Below are 15635 nucleotides of genomic sequence, written 5' to 3'. Positions count from 1 at the left end.
TGAAGCCAAACTTATTCTAAGTTGAGCACGGAAACTTTTTATTGTCGGTCTGTCCACTTCCTTTTGCTATTGAGCTTTGAGGAGGAAATGGCGAACTTGGGTGATTTGGGGCCTCTTGACTTGGAGAATATCATCACCACCTTCAGGCGACCAGTCTTGAATCCTGCGCAGCAAACATAGTCAGTCAATTGGAGCAGTAACATTCAAGAAAAGAATATGGTGCACTGGAGTTCTTTTCATGTTGTTCTTTCCCTGGGAATAGCACATCAAGGAGACCACACGACTCACTCGTCCTCACCTCAATCCGCCTTTGACTCTGGCAACGCTCCTTCCAAGACTCAAATTTGAGAAGTTCTTGCCTCATATTTTTCAATCCCAATTTCTTGTCCTCGCATTTCTCTTCAATCCAAACACCAGACTCGACTCAAAACAGACTCTGGTATTACCACTTCGTTCCATCATTTCATTCTAGTCGTTACCATTCCATCATTCCATCTCTTCATCACTCTATATCATCTAATATCGAAAATGGCATCGAAGTCAACCACCCCAGCCACGCCCTACTCGCCCAAAACGCACCCCCAAATCCCCCTCGACGCCCTCGAGGTCGGCTCCCTCTACATCATGATCTCCGTCCCTCTCCCGATCTACATCGGCCGCCAAGAACACACCTACCCCGCCGCCCTCCCCTCCGACCCGGCCTACCCCTTCAGCACCTACGAGCTCGGCGTCTCCTCCGGCAGCTACCCCGAAGAGTTCCACTGGGACCTCTACTGGCACACCTCCGACTTCCCCTCCTCCGACCCGTCCTCCGGCAGCGGCATCATCTACCGCCTCCGCAGCCTGACGACCCAGCCGCCGACCTACGCCTACGACCGCGTCCCGACCCTCCGCGTCCGCACGCACGCCCAGCTCGTCGGCCTCGTCCGCGTCGTCAGCGTGCCCCGCGCGTTCATCCAGCACATGACGCGCTACCTCGACTGGATGACGGCCGAGTCCGCCCGCGTCGCGGAGCGCAGCTTCGTCTGGGCCGTCATGGCCTACTACCGCGCCCGCGCCCACCTGGCCAAGGGCAGCGGCGTGCGCGACCACACGTTTCACAAGTTCGACATCTCGCGGTTCACGGCCGAGGTGCTCTCGTTCGCGTACGCCGAGGTCCCGCGGGTGCTGGGCGGGGACGTTGGTCCGAAGAAGGTCGTCGCTGCGTGGTTGGGCATCATGGTTGGGTTTCTCGAGGACGAGGATGTGGATGCGACGAGGAGGAGGAGGGATGAGCTTGTGAGGAGGCAGAGGGAGGAGGTCGGGGCCGTGTCGGCGTGCTGGTACCGCTGAGGCTAAGGCTGGAGATGTTGTTGGATGAGTTGGAACTGGATACGTTTGTGGGATCTGGACGCTTGGGTCAGAGATTGGAGATGGCATTGGTAAGATTTCTGCCGTTGGGGGTCATGGACGTGATACTGACATGCCGCTCACAGGTTTTGACCAGGACGCTACCGAGAAAAGGATCAGCAGGGACTGACGAGACATTGAAAAAGGGAAAACTTCCTCGTCTTCGTGATGAAACAGGTCGACGACGAACAGCACGACTTTGCGAGAGGGCTGGAACCTCGACTGCTAGCGAACGTCATGTATCGTAGTGACAGGCGAGATGGTCTCTACGCCTAGGAGCATGTTCATAGATACCGGGCCATATCCTGGCCACAGCGAGTATCTCAAGAGAAGCAGCGTCATGAAATCATGCAACACGACATGTGAGAAGAATGTACTGCTAGAGAAGGCAGTGGAGAAGAACCACAGAATCCGCAGATTGGGATACAGCGCCAACGAATCCTGATCTCCAGAAAGCCAGGGAGAGGGAGCGGGTTTGGAATACCCTTGCCTCCGTGATATGCATACTCACGGCCCGCTCCGCCCTGACAAGAGGAAAGGAAACTCCACCTCGAGCCTTTTGCCTCTCAATTAAACCGATTGTTCTGATTGCTGTTGCTGGAAAGCTCGTTGGCTAACGTAAAGACGCAGTACAGCCCGCATGACCGACATCCTGCGCAAGTATGAGCAAGTTTCTCAACCCCCTCACACCCCCTCCAGCACCCAGCCCACCAAGACACTCCTTCTCTCTCGCAATTAGATAAACCACGCCACCCCGAAACCGTCTCTGAGTCCCCGGCGAGCAAGTTTGAGGACGTTTCTCCTTCTCAAAACATCCCGCGTCAAAGACAAAAAGAGACCCAATCTCCAAAGATGATGGGCACGGCCAACGCCACGGCGTCGACGACCCGCGGACGATGGCATCGACAAGACGACACAAACCCCCCGTCTGTACGAAAGCGTACGCTTTGGCAGCGCTCCTGTGCTTGGAGTCCGTGGTGGTGATCGCCGCGCTGGTCCTCTTCGGCGTCGCGTACCCCGACCGTTTCCGCTCGCGGCTGTGGAGGAACGGCGGGGAGGAGGGGTGGTGCTCGAACCCGAGGCTGCGGATATACTTCTACGCGAACCACGAGGAGCCTCCGGAGATCCCGTTGATATGGAGTCAGAGGTGCGTTTATCAATCTCTCTCTCTCTTGTGTAACCGCTTCCGGGGCGTGTTCAGATGGCTGACTGACCTCACCCTGCCCAGACTCACGACATCGAACACGGCGATCTCGTTCCTCTCCCTCGCCGTGCTGTTCGCGCGCATCACGATGGCGGCGCTCGAGTACTCCGCAAGATGTACGAATGTGGCATACGACGCCTTCCTCGCGGTCCTCTGGGCCTGTAGTGCGGCGGCGCAGAACGGGGCTGATCTGAGTGATCCAGCGCATCTGATGCCGAGGCCTTGGTACCTCGATCGCAGCTGCGACGAGGCGTGGGTTGGGAACAAAGGATGGTGTCAGCTTGCAAAATGGGGGTTCGTCTGGGCGATCATCGCTGCGTAAGTTGGTAATGTTGACGACGGATGTTGGGCTGATGTTGAGTAGGTCGTTCTATACTACGAGAGTTTTAGGATCGCTGGGTTGGATGGTGTACGATCAAGGAAGGAAGGACGGGGGCGCGGTACAGACGTATTCGATGGACGAAAGGGAAATCCCAGTCTGGGCAACGTTGTACAAGGACGCGGATAATTGTCCCGGGTACGATCTGACAGATCTGACGTCGTACAGATCGTAGACGGCATGCATCGCGGCACCCATCCACACTCACGGCATCACGAAAGGAGCAGCAACAGTATCGATATAAGAGTTCCATTGCGATCTCCGCCTAGTAGCTGATACCGGTCCAAAAGGAAAAAGAAACCTCCGTCACCAGAAGAGAAAATCCCTTCGCATTACCGCAACTCAGTCGAACCGTCCCGTCAGGAATCCCCGGTCCTTCCCGATCCACCGTTGATGAACCATGACGAACCGGAGTAATGTCGACGATCGTTTATTTGTTCTGTGGGAGGGAGAGGATGTTAGCCAAGGATCCCGACCCGCAGATGATGTGATCGAGCCGGGAGAGGTCCAAACTTACGGGGCAGCCGGCGCAGCTGCAAGAGCTGCCGCAGTGGCACTTGCCGGTGTCAGCGCATCCGCAGCCAGACATGTTGCTTGTTGGTTTGGGGGGTTTTGAAAGTCGTGAAGTGACTGAAAGTTGTTTGCTTGTTGATCTTGACCGGAGTCTTGTTTGCTTGATGTGAGTTGGTGATGGAGGGGAGGGGAAAAGGAGGAAGACGTAGCCGTGATCCGGGTGGTTTAAGTAATGGCAATGATTATCTAATGAGACGACCGGCTTCTGCTGGAGGAAGCATGGAGGGTAGGTAGCTCGGCCGATCGGGAAAGGGCAGGTTGGGGTCATGTGAGCGCCTCCTGCCACGACGTGTCGGTCTGAAGCCCGTTCGCTCGTAGTAGACGGAAGGAACGTGAGGAGAGTTCCTGCCAAACAAGACCGCCACATGTTCTCGAGGGAAAGCGCTAGTCAGCGGCCCAGTGAGCACCTCAGCTGGGGATCCATGGATGCTAGCTCTGACGCCGTCGGGTTCGAAGGAAGGTCCTGCCTTCTGCCTTTTTTGGCGAATGAACCCCCGCGCGCTCTGCCTTATGACATGACCTGCCTACTTCCCACCAAGGAGACGGCTCGGAGAGAAAATTCAAGTGGCGAATGACGTGCAGCTAGATCGAGCTAGGGTCATTTGAGAGCAGCAGCTAAGTTACCATCACAAGGCAAGAAAGACCACGTCCTCTTCTCCCCAACCACTGGACACTGCAATGTCACCGCCACGACACCGATGCAGGGACCCCACTTTCCCGCCGACACGATGGCGAACCGGCCCGGACTCTTCAGACCGGGGTGGGCCTGGTGCATTCCTGCTGGCTGCCATTTGGGGAAAGACTCGGCCCCTCCACCAATGAGACGTCCGGCATTGATCAGAGTTCAGCCGGCGCAACGCCCCCAAAGAACTGCGGGGGAGGGGTCGTTCTTTCTTATCGAAAGGGCCGGGCTGGACTAAGCAGGCGGCAGAACTATATGTATCTTTACCCCCTTTTACCTATATTTTTTCTAACTAATTACATCTAAGCGTATACCCTCTTATTATATATATAGTTATATATAGAAACCTCTATAAATACTAAGTAAATAAAGTCTAAATAGCTAAGTTTCTATAGTAATACCCTTATAGTAATACCCTTAAGGTATAGCCTATTAGCTATATAAAATTGCTAATTAGTAGGTAAACCCCCTATTTATCTCTTCTTTCTTATATTAATACTAATTAAGGAAAACCTCTTATTTATACTATTTAAGTACTCCCCCTTACCCTCTCTTAATAAAGGTATACTAACTTAAGTAGATACCCTAAAATAGATATTCTTATCTTAAACGTCCTACTATATAAATAAGCTATAGATACCTTAGGGCTATAGGGCTATAGATAGCAGCAACCCTCTATAGTATTTAGCTCTAAGTAGTTATTTTTAAACTTAGCTATATAATACTTCTTGATAACCCTAGAGTGCTATACCCTCTAATTAGGTATATATTAAGAGAACTCTAATAATATTAATACTAACTTAATAATAAGCGCTATCTTAATATAGTAACGTTAGTAATATTAGAGGCTAAAACGTTACTTTAGAGAGAGATATTATTAATAGAAATTTAGTTCTACTAGTTATTTATAGAGGTATAAGCGTAACTATTTTAAGCCCTAATTGATATAGATATTTATTAAAAGTAGCTATAATAAGAATATTTACCCTCTTCTTATATAAGTGCAATAAACCCTCTTCCCCACTTGGGGAGGCAGGCGGCAGAACGGCTGCTTTCTTTGAGAACTGTCTGCCCGCCTCCCTGGATGTTGGCTGGCTGAAGATCAGGGTCCTTCCTTGTCCTTGACGAACCTTGCGCCTCTTCACATGGAGAGCTCTTCTCCGTGGACATGTTTCAGCAGCTTTCGTGAACGACATTTCCTCCTTGGTTGTATGGTGAACTATGGCAAACGCGGCACGAACTGAAATCGAGATCGGACCATCTCGTACGCGTTCCCTCGGTATCGACAGCCCGAAGAAGCCCGAGTCGAGAGGTGCGGGCGGGGCCTGGTTTACTGACTACCGTTCATGTGCTTCCACGTCTCTATCAGCGGCTCCTCCAGTTGGCGTCTGGAAGACACGCCAGTCGGAAGAAAAGAAGGGGGTGGGGACCGTCCTCGGCGCCGTGCAGCGGGCATGTGCGTCATCTCCTGCGGTCAAGCTGTACAGAATGCTATGGTGACTGCTGCCATGTAGCGTTGGGCTGGGTGTACGAGCCTAGTGGTCCCACGTGCAAGTAACAGCGCTTTTTGGTGATTTCCGTCTACTATGTAGAGAGGCTGAGATTTAATTTCAAGCTAGAAGGAGAAATATGTCACGCGCATTCGCGAGAAGTCCGAGCGCCTCGCTGTCTGATATCCATTCGTTTGATTGCCGCTAGGTAGTTGAGGCTTTGTTGCTACTGTCCATCTAGCGCCTGTTTCGTTGGGTCACGGTCACTTTTTGCGCAGGTGGGAGTCATTTAGACTGTCCAGGACGCAAGAATTCAAGGAGCGGTGTAGGGAATTCTCATCATCATATCTTCCGGATACTTACATCAATCTAAAGCCGTTAATCTCGTGTGGATGACTGTATGATGTGCAACTGTTTGAATTGCAGATATCTCGCTATCAACCGTTTGGGGTGACTAAATACACCTGAATAACTTGGACGAGACACTCGGAATAAGAAACGTCTTGAACTGTAGAGAACACCGGCCGTCGACAGGATCTTCCAAGCAGTTGCGACTTGCGTGCCGTCATAGGCCGCCCCGTATGTTAAGACACAATGACCAGCCCTCTGGGTCGATCGAGTGCAACTGATGGAAATCCCATGAATGGTTACATCTCAGCAGACCTAAAGCCGAAGAAGAGCTTCTGCTGTCATTCTACAGCGTGTTTTCAAGATCGTCGAGCTCCACCTAACCTGTCCCCCTGAAGAGTTCCTTGAGAACACACAAAGTCTGCCTTTCATTCGAGACTATTGAGGTTGCATTGCCCAACTTCTGGATGAGGATAAAAGCTCGGGATTGCATTCGATAATGTGAAACTCCTGCTCGCACCGCAAATCTTGTGAGTCGAGGCAACCACGGCCTCTGGCTGACGTCGAAAGCAACTCACGAGGCCGATGGACGTGGGAATCGATTTGAGACAAGACCGCTGTAGTAGTCTTTTATGCCCCACCTACTTCTGAATGTATGCACACATGCTGTTCTTTCTTCGCTGGGGTTTTCATCATCATCGAGTAACACAACGACATCATTTCTACTTTCTGTTCGCGAGTGACATTATCTCAAATAATTTCAATGCGCTGTTCGGCTGCCGTGAGACACCACTTGTTAAGCTCCAGGTTGTTGTACAGACGCATCGCTCTGGGATCCTCCAGGTTCACCAAACACTTGGGATACAGAGATTCTGCCTGCGCTAGCTCCGACCAGGAGCCCTCCCAGTGATTGACGTCAAGAGAGGCCCAAATACTCCCGATGTTGAGCAGAGTTTTGATGTCCCCGATCAGTTCACGGATCTCGCCCAACGGACAGGCCACGTAGATGTCCCCTTTGCCGCCCAAGGATGCCTCCGTCACAGTGACCCATTTCTCATCGCGCTCTTGACGTCGTTTCTCTCCTGGGCCAACCTGTTGACAGTGCCAATTCAGCCTCCCTTGGAAGAACTGAGAGCCGTTGATGTCATCCCAATTAGTCTTGCTGAGCCTCAAGATGAGACCGCGGCCGGAGAACAACTTAACATGATCTATCTTGGCTCCCAGTCCTCGAGCTAAAGGGTTCTCCCAAAAGTACTCTATGGACCGATTACCGACAAGCGCTGGTAGTAATTGATGGAACGGGGTCTCCTTGTGCCCGGGAAATGCCTGTCGAAGGAAATGGCCGAGGTATCCCTTCGTCTCGAGATCTTCGTCGAACAGATACATAGAGGCCCACCAGATCTTCTTGAGGATAGCAATATTAAAGCTTATTCCTTCACGGACTCTTTGTAACGAGACGGACAGGCCATCGATCTGAACAGAATTAGAAAAGCAGAACTCCGGCACGCGTTTTAGCAGTGTATATTTTTGAGGACTTGCTCTTCTGAGGAAAAGATATATCGCCCCCGTGGTATACCTTGTCTTCAGAAGAAAAACCTCAGCTCCGTGCCTCAGAATATCCTGCTCACGTCCAAGGCTCCCAAGGACGTCAGAGCGGACTTTACCCCAATTGTTCATTCCATAGAACTTCGGAGAGATTGAGAAGATCTTAATTGCCCACAGGGAAAGTGCCCCCGTTTCGGAACGAACGGTGGCCTGATGATACCAGACCCGGTCTGTCTTGAGGAAAGGGGAAAACCGCCCTGTTGGCCCCAATTTTTGCTCTGACTTTGGTTTGCCTTGCGAAAGCCTGTAACTCAGCCATTGCCAGAAATTTTGCATCTGCCAAGGTGGCACCCAAGATGGCGAAGCATCTCCTAACTCGGGATGATCAATCCCCCTGGCTGCCCAGAAGAGTTCAGTTTCATGTTGGTGAATGAGTTGATAGGCAAATAACCCCGTCATCATGTGCTGGTAGGAGATTGTGTAACTTGCAGTGATTAAGTCCCATCCTGACGGCATGAGACTCAGCACCCCATAGAGGCTGTCACGAGGGTCAGACGACTTCGAACTTGAGGTCAACTTCATGACCTCAATCCAGGAATGGTTCTCAAACAGCTCATGTATCCCTTGTGTCCCTTGCGTCGCAAGCCGAAGCCAGGGTGCTGGAGAACTTTCTAGCAATTCTTGCCTGGACTGGAGGCTCCGCGGCCCTGTTCTGAAAACTTTGTCACCGAAGGGCACTACCATTCGAGGTGACATGATAAGTTCTTGAATGACCCAAACTCGGGTGAAGTATCTGCGCTTGAGAAGTCGTCCAAAGTCTTTCATGTCTTCGAGCTGACGAAAAGGCGGTAGGGCTGCTTGGCCTGGATCGTAAGACACGACATCCTCCCCAAGCCACAGAATGACCTGGTTGCTTTGAGCATAGATTTGGCTCATTTTTGCTACTTGCTGGGATCTCTCATGTGGGTTACGCTGGTTGATGCAAATTAAATCCAGCCATATGATTCGGGAGTGTCGACATGGTAGAAGATATCGAAGAACAGACCAGCAGTTTCGCGTTGCGTGTATGACGTCCCAAAACTCGCCGATGAAGACGGGAAAGCATCTGCAAGTAAGGAAACGTCAGTCAAGTATCTCGTATGCGGATAATGATATGACAGGCTACACTTGCCGACTTCCATTGTCCTCTTCACCGCCCCATGTGTACGAAACCGTATCGTAGTCAGGGTGATGGTCGTCCTCGAAAACGTTGAACGAAAGATGTACCGGATGCGTTTTGCGGGATCCGCCAGAGATAGGAGAGAGACACGCCAGTCGGAACTCGTTCGGTGCCAGTGGTCTCTCATACATATAGTCTCTTTCCTCCGTTGTACGATCTGAAAACAATGCGGCGAGAAATGCGAATCCTCCATCTATCCGATTATTGAAGCGGTCGCGCCAAGAGCTGACCTCGTCATCTGATGAAAAGTCATCTTCGTCGTCCGACAGAGTGTCATTTTCGTCATCTGAGGAATCGTTGCTTGAAAATCCAGAGCTGCGAGGTACAGACGGACCGCTAGTGGCATTCTCCAACGGACCCGAAGAGGCATTTGCCGAGTACGGTACACAGGGCGGCCATGAGAGGTTCAGTTCTCCAGCTGGCTCGTCGGGAGGGATCGAAAAAGGTGAAACCAAGTTATCCTCTTCAGGGTGCTGCATTTGCCTGGCGGACATGCCGCAGCTTTTGCATGCCGGGACATCATCGTCGGCGACGTAGACGTCGGGCCAACGACAGTTTGACGCGTGCCATCTCATGTTGGAGACTATCGATGGTGGGTTGAAGAAAGAGTCGATATTTGTTGCGAGCGGGGTCTAGGTAAGTAAGGTACTGTGTGATCATACGATTGCCAATGATAACGACCTGCAGCCAGCCTCAATACCCTTGGCAGGCAGGCCCTGTTGGTGCCTCGCTGACTGGGTGGGCAGGGGCGCCAGTCCCGGCGCTTTCCTAATTGAGATCATGGGGCACAGCCGATTTTAAGGCCAGCGATTGCCGAATGTCAGTTGCAAAGTCGCGGTATGATGAGTGAGGACGACGAGGACTAAAGGTGCGAGATCCTCTCATCAAAAAAGTCATTCTTGTTGCTGAGTACACCGCGAAAGCCTGCAGATCATAAAGTGAGCAACGCCAACTTAAGGAACCATCACTGACAAGAATCAAGTCGGTACAGTTCAAACAAATTGGTATATCAAACAGGACATTTCCCGTCCCTTATTATACAAAAATAACCGGGCATAGGTAGCCACCCAGAACCATGTAGAATCCAATACACTCCCACCCACACAAATCTCACACTCAGAACAGGCCAGCAAGCGCGACCAAGACGCCGCCGAACAGCGCACTGCCCGCGACGGCAACCTTTCCGTTCGCGGCGCCCGTCGAGCTCGCGCTGGCGGCGGCGCCGGACTGCGTCGCCGTGGGGGCGACGGTGGGCTTCATCGTCGTTCCTGCCGTGGCGGTGCCATTTCTCAGCGGGCCGGACGAAGCAGAGGGAGACCCGAAGCCGGAGGAGGCGGTGACGGAGACCGGGGAGGAGCCGGAGGCGGAGGCAGAAGAGGGAGAGGTGGAGTTACCTGAGGAGGCGGTGTCGTTCTGGCCCGAGTTGGTGGCGGCGTCGCCGGCGGCGCTGGCGGCGCCGAGCTTGATGCTCTCGTAGCTGCCGGTCTTGTCGCCGTAGGTGTAGGAGCCGGCCGGGTTGGCGTTGGTGATGGAGACGGACTGGACGGCCATGGTGTAGGGGGCCTTGGTGTAGTCGGTCTCGCCGCCGGCCCACTGGATGGTGCCGGCGCTGTTGTCCGGGTCGCCGCCGGCCCAGATGCCGAGGCGGAGGCGGGCGGGGGTCTGGGGGAAGTTCTGGCCGCCGAGGGCGTCGGCGTAGTTGAGGGTGCGGACCTGGGCGCCGTCGATGTACCAGACGACGGCGTCCTTGGACCAGTCGATGGTGTAGTTGTGGGAGGTGCCCTGGGCGTCGGAGAGGGTGTGGAAGGCGCCGCGGTCGTAGGAGGTGGTGTTGCCCTTGCCGAAGTAGTTGGTCTGGACCTCGGCGTTCTTGCCGCCGAGCCACTCCCAGTCGACCTCGTCGAGGTCGTCCGACTCGATGACGACGGAGGAGACGATGCCCTGGCCGGGGGCGGCCTTCATGTGGACCTCGGCGCGGCCGAAGAAGAAGTACCACGAGGTCTCGATGGTCGGGGCGTCGCCCTTCTTGTTGAGGGTGAACTCGGCGCCGTTGGCGGTGTAGGCGACGCTGCCGGCGACGGTCTTCCAGTTAGTGTCGTCGCCGCCCTTGGTGAAGTCGACCGAGTAGGTGGACTCGGCCAGACCGGCGTTGGCAGGGCATGTCTCTGGGGGGAGGTGTTAGTGACGTTTCTTATGAGGTATGTGTTGGTGGCCGCCATGAGGTCTGGCTGTGGAGGACTCACTCTTGGTAGGGTCGCAGTCGGTAAAGGTTTGAGCGAAAGTCGAGGAGGCCAGGAGCGCAACGAGTGACGCCTGACGAACAAAAGACTTGGCCATCTTTGATTATGTTTGTGTGTGTGTCGTACGAGTTGTATGAGTTGTTTGTGTTTTAATATCGAACCGGCGAGGAAGAACCCTCCAAATAAACTCAAACGACAGTGGTAATAATGTTCAAAGAAGGTTGAGAAGGAAGGGAGGTGTGAAAAATAAACGAGAGACTGGAGTTTGAAAGATTCAGGAGTTGGAAGAAGAAGAAGCTGACCTTGTTGAAATCAAAACATATACCCGCCCCCTTATTTCGGGGCGGGTCGTGGTCTCCATTAAAGAAGGGCAGCCAGCAGCTGAGCAAGTTGGACGTTCTCTACACTAGGACCGCGAGGCTAAGGTAGAAAGAAGTTGGAGGAGGAGGAGGAGGAGGAGGAGGAGGAGGACGTGACTGGACCAACAACCCGGAAACCCCAGTGTTTGAGCATGTACCAGGGGCGTTCGCGCAGTGCCGCTGCGCACCAACCAGACCATTTCAAGGAGGCTGACGTACGTTTGAGGACGACACGGGGAGCCCACGCATCTGAACTGCCATTCGCGCCTCCCGGAGGAGTGGAGATGGCGTCGACTAATCCTTGCCGCTACACTACACTAGGTGCGGTGCCTTACGGGTTATGGGGAACGACTTAATTGCAGGGGACGCGTAGCCCGGGTGGCTGTACAGGATGCGACGGCGGCAACGCCCACCATCCGATATCCCGGGAACCTAAGGGGACGGGAGGCCGCTCTCTCGTGTTTTTGGTCACTGGTTGTCCTGTTTTCTGTCATCCAGTTACCAAGAAACCCCCAGTCGCTATTAAAAGCGTCGGTGCGCGCGGAGCATCCAGATGCCAGGAAATCCCAATGACAAGAAAAACCAAGAACACCATCCCAAAACCAAAGGACCAATGGAAACTCTGGAGACCGTTTTGCCATCTGATTGGGGCTAAAATGGTGAGACTTGGATGGACCGACCAACCGTTGGAGAGAGAACGTCTCAAACCCTCTCAAACCTGAGTGGCTGGAGACAACCCAACTGACCAAAAAAAAAAACCGGGTGGCTTGGACCCTCCATCCCCAGAATCCCCCTTAAACATGCACACACACTCACAATAGAGGAGGGATGGATGAGTGAGTGAAGTCGGTCACGACAAGACATGATCCCAGTCCCGCCAACCATCAACAGGAACACAGCTCTTCTCATCGAGGCTATACGTCCAGGCTGTGCCGTTCAGACGAAACATGCTTTTAAGCTCGTTGGAGGCCCCAAATTTACATCATCACTCACGAGCAGCACAGCACTTGCCGTCTCCACTCGCTCTTCTTGTGTGTTTGTTTATTTGTTTCGCCAACTTCCCTCCTACTCTCCGAAATGAAGTCAACAAACCCAACAGTCCATGCGTTCAAAATAATCCAATCCTGCAGGTGAAAGAACAGAATGCCCCCAACATGAAGTGACACCTGCAGGCAGGACCCAAGACCACGGATGAGATGGATCGGGTCCCGAGCGGCCATCCCGCCCGAGTCCGTGACCCTCTCACATCCCGTCGGTCGGGGCTTTTTTCTTGTCGTTCGTTGAAGGACTACACTAGCGGGCTCGGCAGAGATCTGAGGGGGCGGGAAGCAACCTCACCTCCCCCCTCAATCTTGGCGATTGTCCAAAGCCTGCCAGCCAGGGGCTGGGTGAACGACATCCACGTATTTTCCAACTTTCAAGCCATCAAGAAAACGAACAAACATACGTCCATACTCGGTACCCGCGGAGGGCTGGGTGCCGATCTCCTTTTTCTTGCGATCGCGTGTTCCTTGCAGTGGCAGGGAAAAAAAAAACTTGGCCACTGAATAAAAATAAAAATGTGGTTCTCTTCTTCCCTGATTCTCATCGGACCTTCAAAAAACCACAACGTAAATCACTCTGTTGATCATCGAGGTTCATCAACAGTTCGTCCCACTGATTTACGCTACTAACCATATTTCCGCACGGTCGCTGCGATGGAAGAGGTTCTAGAACGCCGCAAATCAAGAATTTGGAAGTCAGTGTTTATTTATTTATTTTCTTGATTAATTACGGCTTTGATCCGTGGTTGCTTGTTTCTAAGATTAGGTCATTGTCGTTTGCTTGGCAAATCTCCTCCCATGTCTGTGCCAACTTCGACGACCAGATCCAAGGCACTCGGAGGATCGTGGCGGCTGAATGGGCCGGTACTTCAAATCTTGGACGCTCGGGGATTTTTTGCCTCTCGGATGTCTTGTTTACTCACCTGGCGCATTTCGAGAAGGTCGGCAGGATGAAGCCCTGATCTACCTGAAGGACGGACACTCATCCTGCCCGCGCCAGCAAGACACCACACTCATTCACATCAGAGGGGCGCGAGTATCTAGGAAAGTCCCAAAGATTAATCCATTCATCGACGCTCTCCGACCGCGTCCGCCATGCTTCGAAATCCTAATCGTACAACAAAAGGTATCGCCTCCAACCTGTTCCAACGCCGTGAAATGCTTATGTGTTTACTGTTGTTCCCCGTTTGGCGTCGTGATATGTTCATGCAGAAGTAGACGCGTTGCCGCCGCCGCCCCTCCGCCGGTCCACGTTCCTGACCTTGCGCAACGGCTTGTTTTGCGCCATGCGGTACTTGTTATACAGCTTGAACGCGTCGCGGAGGATGATGTACATGCACCCGCCCACCAGGTTGCGACCCCACTGGTCCTGGAGCAGGCCCGTCTTCACCCTGAACCGGCCGAAGCCGCCGGCCGGGGTCGTGAGGTGCTTCGGCAGCGCGAGGCGGATGAGCTCGCCCATGCCGGCTGAGATCACGGGGAGGAGCAGCGTGCTGGCGAGGGAGTTTGTCACGTCCCGGAGACTAGCCTGGAGTCCGCGCTGCCTGGGTGCCGGCGCCGGTGCTGGAGCGGCCGCGGGAGCGGGTGCGGCTTCCGGTTGCGCGGGCTGCTGGAGTTCCGCGGGCAACTGGACACCCAGCTGCTCTACCGCGGCCTCCAACGCCTCTTCCCTCTCCTCCTCCGCGGCCGCCTCGTCCATCTCCTCGACGATGATCTCGAGCATGTCGCCCCTCTCGTCCAGCTCCCTCATATCCTCAACCTCCACGTCGACCTCGACGTCGGGAATATCCAGCATGTCTATCGCCGCATCGAGAAGGCCGCCCACGATCCCGTTGTTCCTGGGCGGCTCCGCGTCCTGCTGCCGGCCGCGACGCTGCTCTCTGCGCTCGCGCCGGTTCGTCGGCGGCGCGGGCTCGGGCAGGCCGGCTATCCTGCGCTCCCACTTGCGCTCGTAGGAGCAGAGGAACTCGTGGTAGAGGTTGTTGTACACGGCGCGCAAGTATGGGAAGGCCGCGGCCGCGAGCTGCGGGGAGGGTGGCCACGAGAAGAAGTTGTCGTTGCGGGCCATGTGGAAGACGCCATACTGTCGCCACGTTAGTCGGTATTCATTGACAGCATGAGGACGGGAAATCTCACCAGAGCCGCGGCGGGCATGAAGAAGACGTTGCCCAGGACGGGGAACGAGTGGCCGATCACCAACGCCGGCGCAATGGTCGGTAAGGCGGCGACGTGAATCCAGTTGACGTTCGGCACACCCCTCGGGTTCCTGTCGTTGAAGAAGAACCGATACGTCGCCTCCGGGCCTGCGAACACACGCACCGCGATGTTACCGTACATGGCCAGGCCGACCCAGGTACCCGCGCCGAGGCCCCCGAGGATCAGGCCGGGGGAGATCTTGCTGAAGACCTTGTAGATCTCGTTGCTGAGCGCCACGGCGGGGTCCCACGGCTCGTCGACGGTGATGAGGGCCTTGCAGACCGGGCACCGGATCTCCTTGCCCTCGCGCTCCAGCTCCGTCACCCACTCTATCATGCAGTCCTGGTGGCCCTCGAGGGTGCAGGGACACGGGTCGACCCAGGCGGAGTCGGATGATCCGGTCTCGTTCTCGTCCATGAGGCAGATGAAGCAGCGGCGCAGGCTGTCCTGCTGCGGCTGGGAGGGCGGGGGAGCCGCGTCGGCCATGGCTGGAACTGGAGGGGTTCGTTGTCTCGGGTAGTCGGGGGTTTGAGGGTCGTCTCGTGCGCGAACCTGGGAGGAACCAGGTCGCGAGTCTCGTCTGGTAGGTGGTGGTATCGGTGGTCGGATGTTCTATCGCATGTTCCGTGAGAAAGTAAGATCGCACTTGAATGAAGAGTTTCGCGTGTCGGCCGCAAGGCTATGGATGACTGTTTGCTGGTGGGCGTTTGTTGGCTCTGGCAAGTCTGGGCAGCTTGATGACCTGCTGCTACCTTGGCGAGCTCGAGCCAGTGTGACATCAACTGCTGCTCGGGCGGCAGGTAAGCGACCGAGGTGAAAGGTAGACAGGTGGGGCGCAGCTGATTGGAGATGTGGCTGGTGAGATTTCACATGCTGCTATCCGGTTGGAGCTGCGGAAGTCATCTAAAACCTCACATGTTGAGGTGTCAGGAATATTGACTGCATGTTGATATTCGACGAAGTAAAAT

General features: G+C 54.3%; 5 protein-coding genes across 5 annotated transcripts; 2 read left to right on the top strand and 3 right to left on the bottom strand.

Annotated features, from left to right (window-relative positions):
- Positions 1-528: 528 nt before the first annotated feature.
- Positions 529-1332, top strand: CkaCkLH20_06052 (uncharacterized protein; the record flags this gene model as incomplete). The annotated part of the gene is made up of 1 exon (XM_038888769.1): positions 529-1332. The coding sequence occupies one exon, from the start codon at positions 529-531 to the stop codon at positions 1330-1332; it is 804 nt and encodes a 267-aa protein (XP_038746105.1).
- A 953-nt stretch (positions 1333-2285) lies between these two features.
- CkaCkLH20_06051 (uncharacterized protein) lies at positions 2286-2915 on the top strand (the record flags this gene model as incomplete). Its single annotated transcript, XM_038888768.1, has 2 exons — positions 2286-2536; positions 2618-2915. The coding sequence occupies 2 exons, from the start codon at positions 2286-2288 to the stop codon at positions 2913-2915; spliced, it is 549 nt and encodes a 182-aa protein (XP_038746104.1).
- Positions 2916-6815: 3900 nt separating this feature from the next.
- Positions 6816-7451, bottom strand: CkaCkLH20_06050 (uncharacterized protein; the record flags this gene model as incomplete). Its single annotated transcript, XM_038888767.1, has 1 exon — positions 6816-7451. One exon carries the CDS (start codon positions 7449-7451, stop codon positions 6816-6818), a length of 636 nt encoding a protein of 211 aa, XP_038746103.1.
- A 2494-nt stretch (positions 7452-9945) lies between these two features.
- Positions 9946-11166, bottom strand: CkaCkLH20_06049 (glycosyl hydrolase family 16; the record flags this gene model as incomplete). The annotated part of the gene is made up of 2 exons (XM_038888766.1): positions 9946-10994; positions 11073-11166. 2 exons carry the CDS (start codon positions 11164-11166, stop codon positions 9946-9948), a joined length of 1143 nt encoding a protein of 380 aa, XP_038746102.1.
- Positions 11167-13675: 2509 nt separating this feature from the next.
- CkaCkLH20_06048 (uncharacterized protein) lies at positions 13676-15153 on the bottom strand (the record flags this gene model as incomplete). Its single annotated transcript, XM_038888765.1, has 2 exons — positions 13676-14554; positions 14608-15153. The coding sequence occupies 2 exons, from the start codon at positions 15151-15153 to the stop codon at positions 13676-13678; spliced, it is 1425 nt and encodes a 474-aa protein (XP_038746101.1).
- Between the last annotated feature and the right edge of the window lie 482 nt (positions 15154-15635).

The sequence above is a fragment of the Colletotrichum karsti genome, assembly GCF_011947395.1.
Source record: "Colletotrichum karsti strain CkLH20 chromosome Unknown Scaffold17, whole genome shotgun sequence".
NCBI classification, from domain to species: domain Eukaryota; kingdom Fungi; phylum Ascomycota; class Sordariomycetes; order Glomerellales; family Glomerellaceae; genus Colletotrichum; species Colletotrichum karsti.
This window is presented reverse-complemented; position numbering and strand designations above follow the sequence as displayed.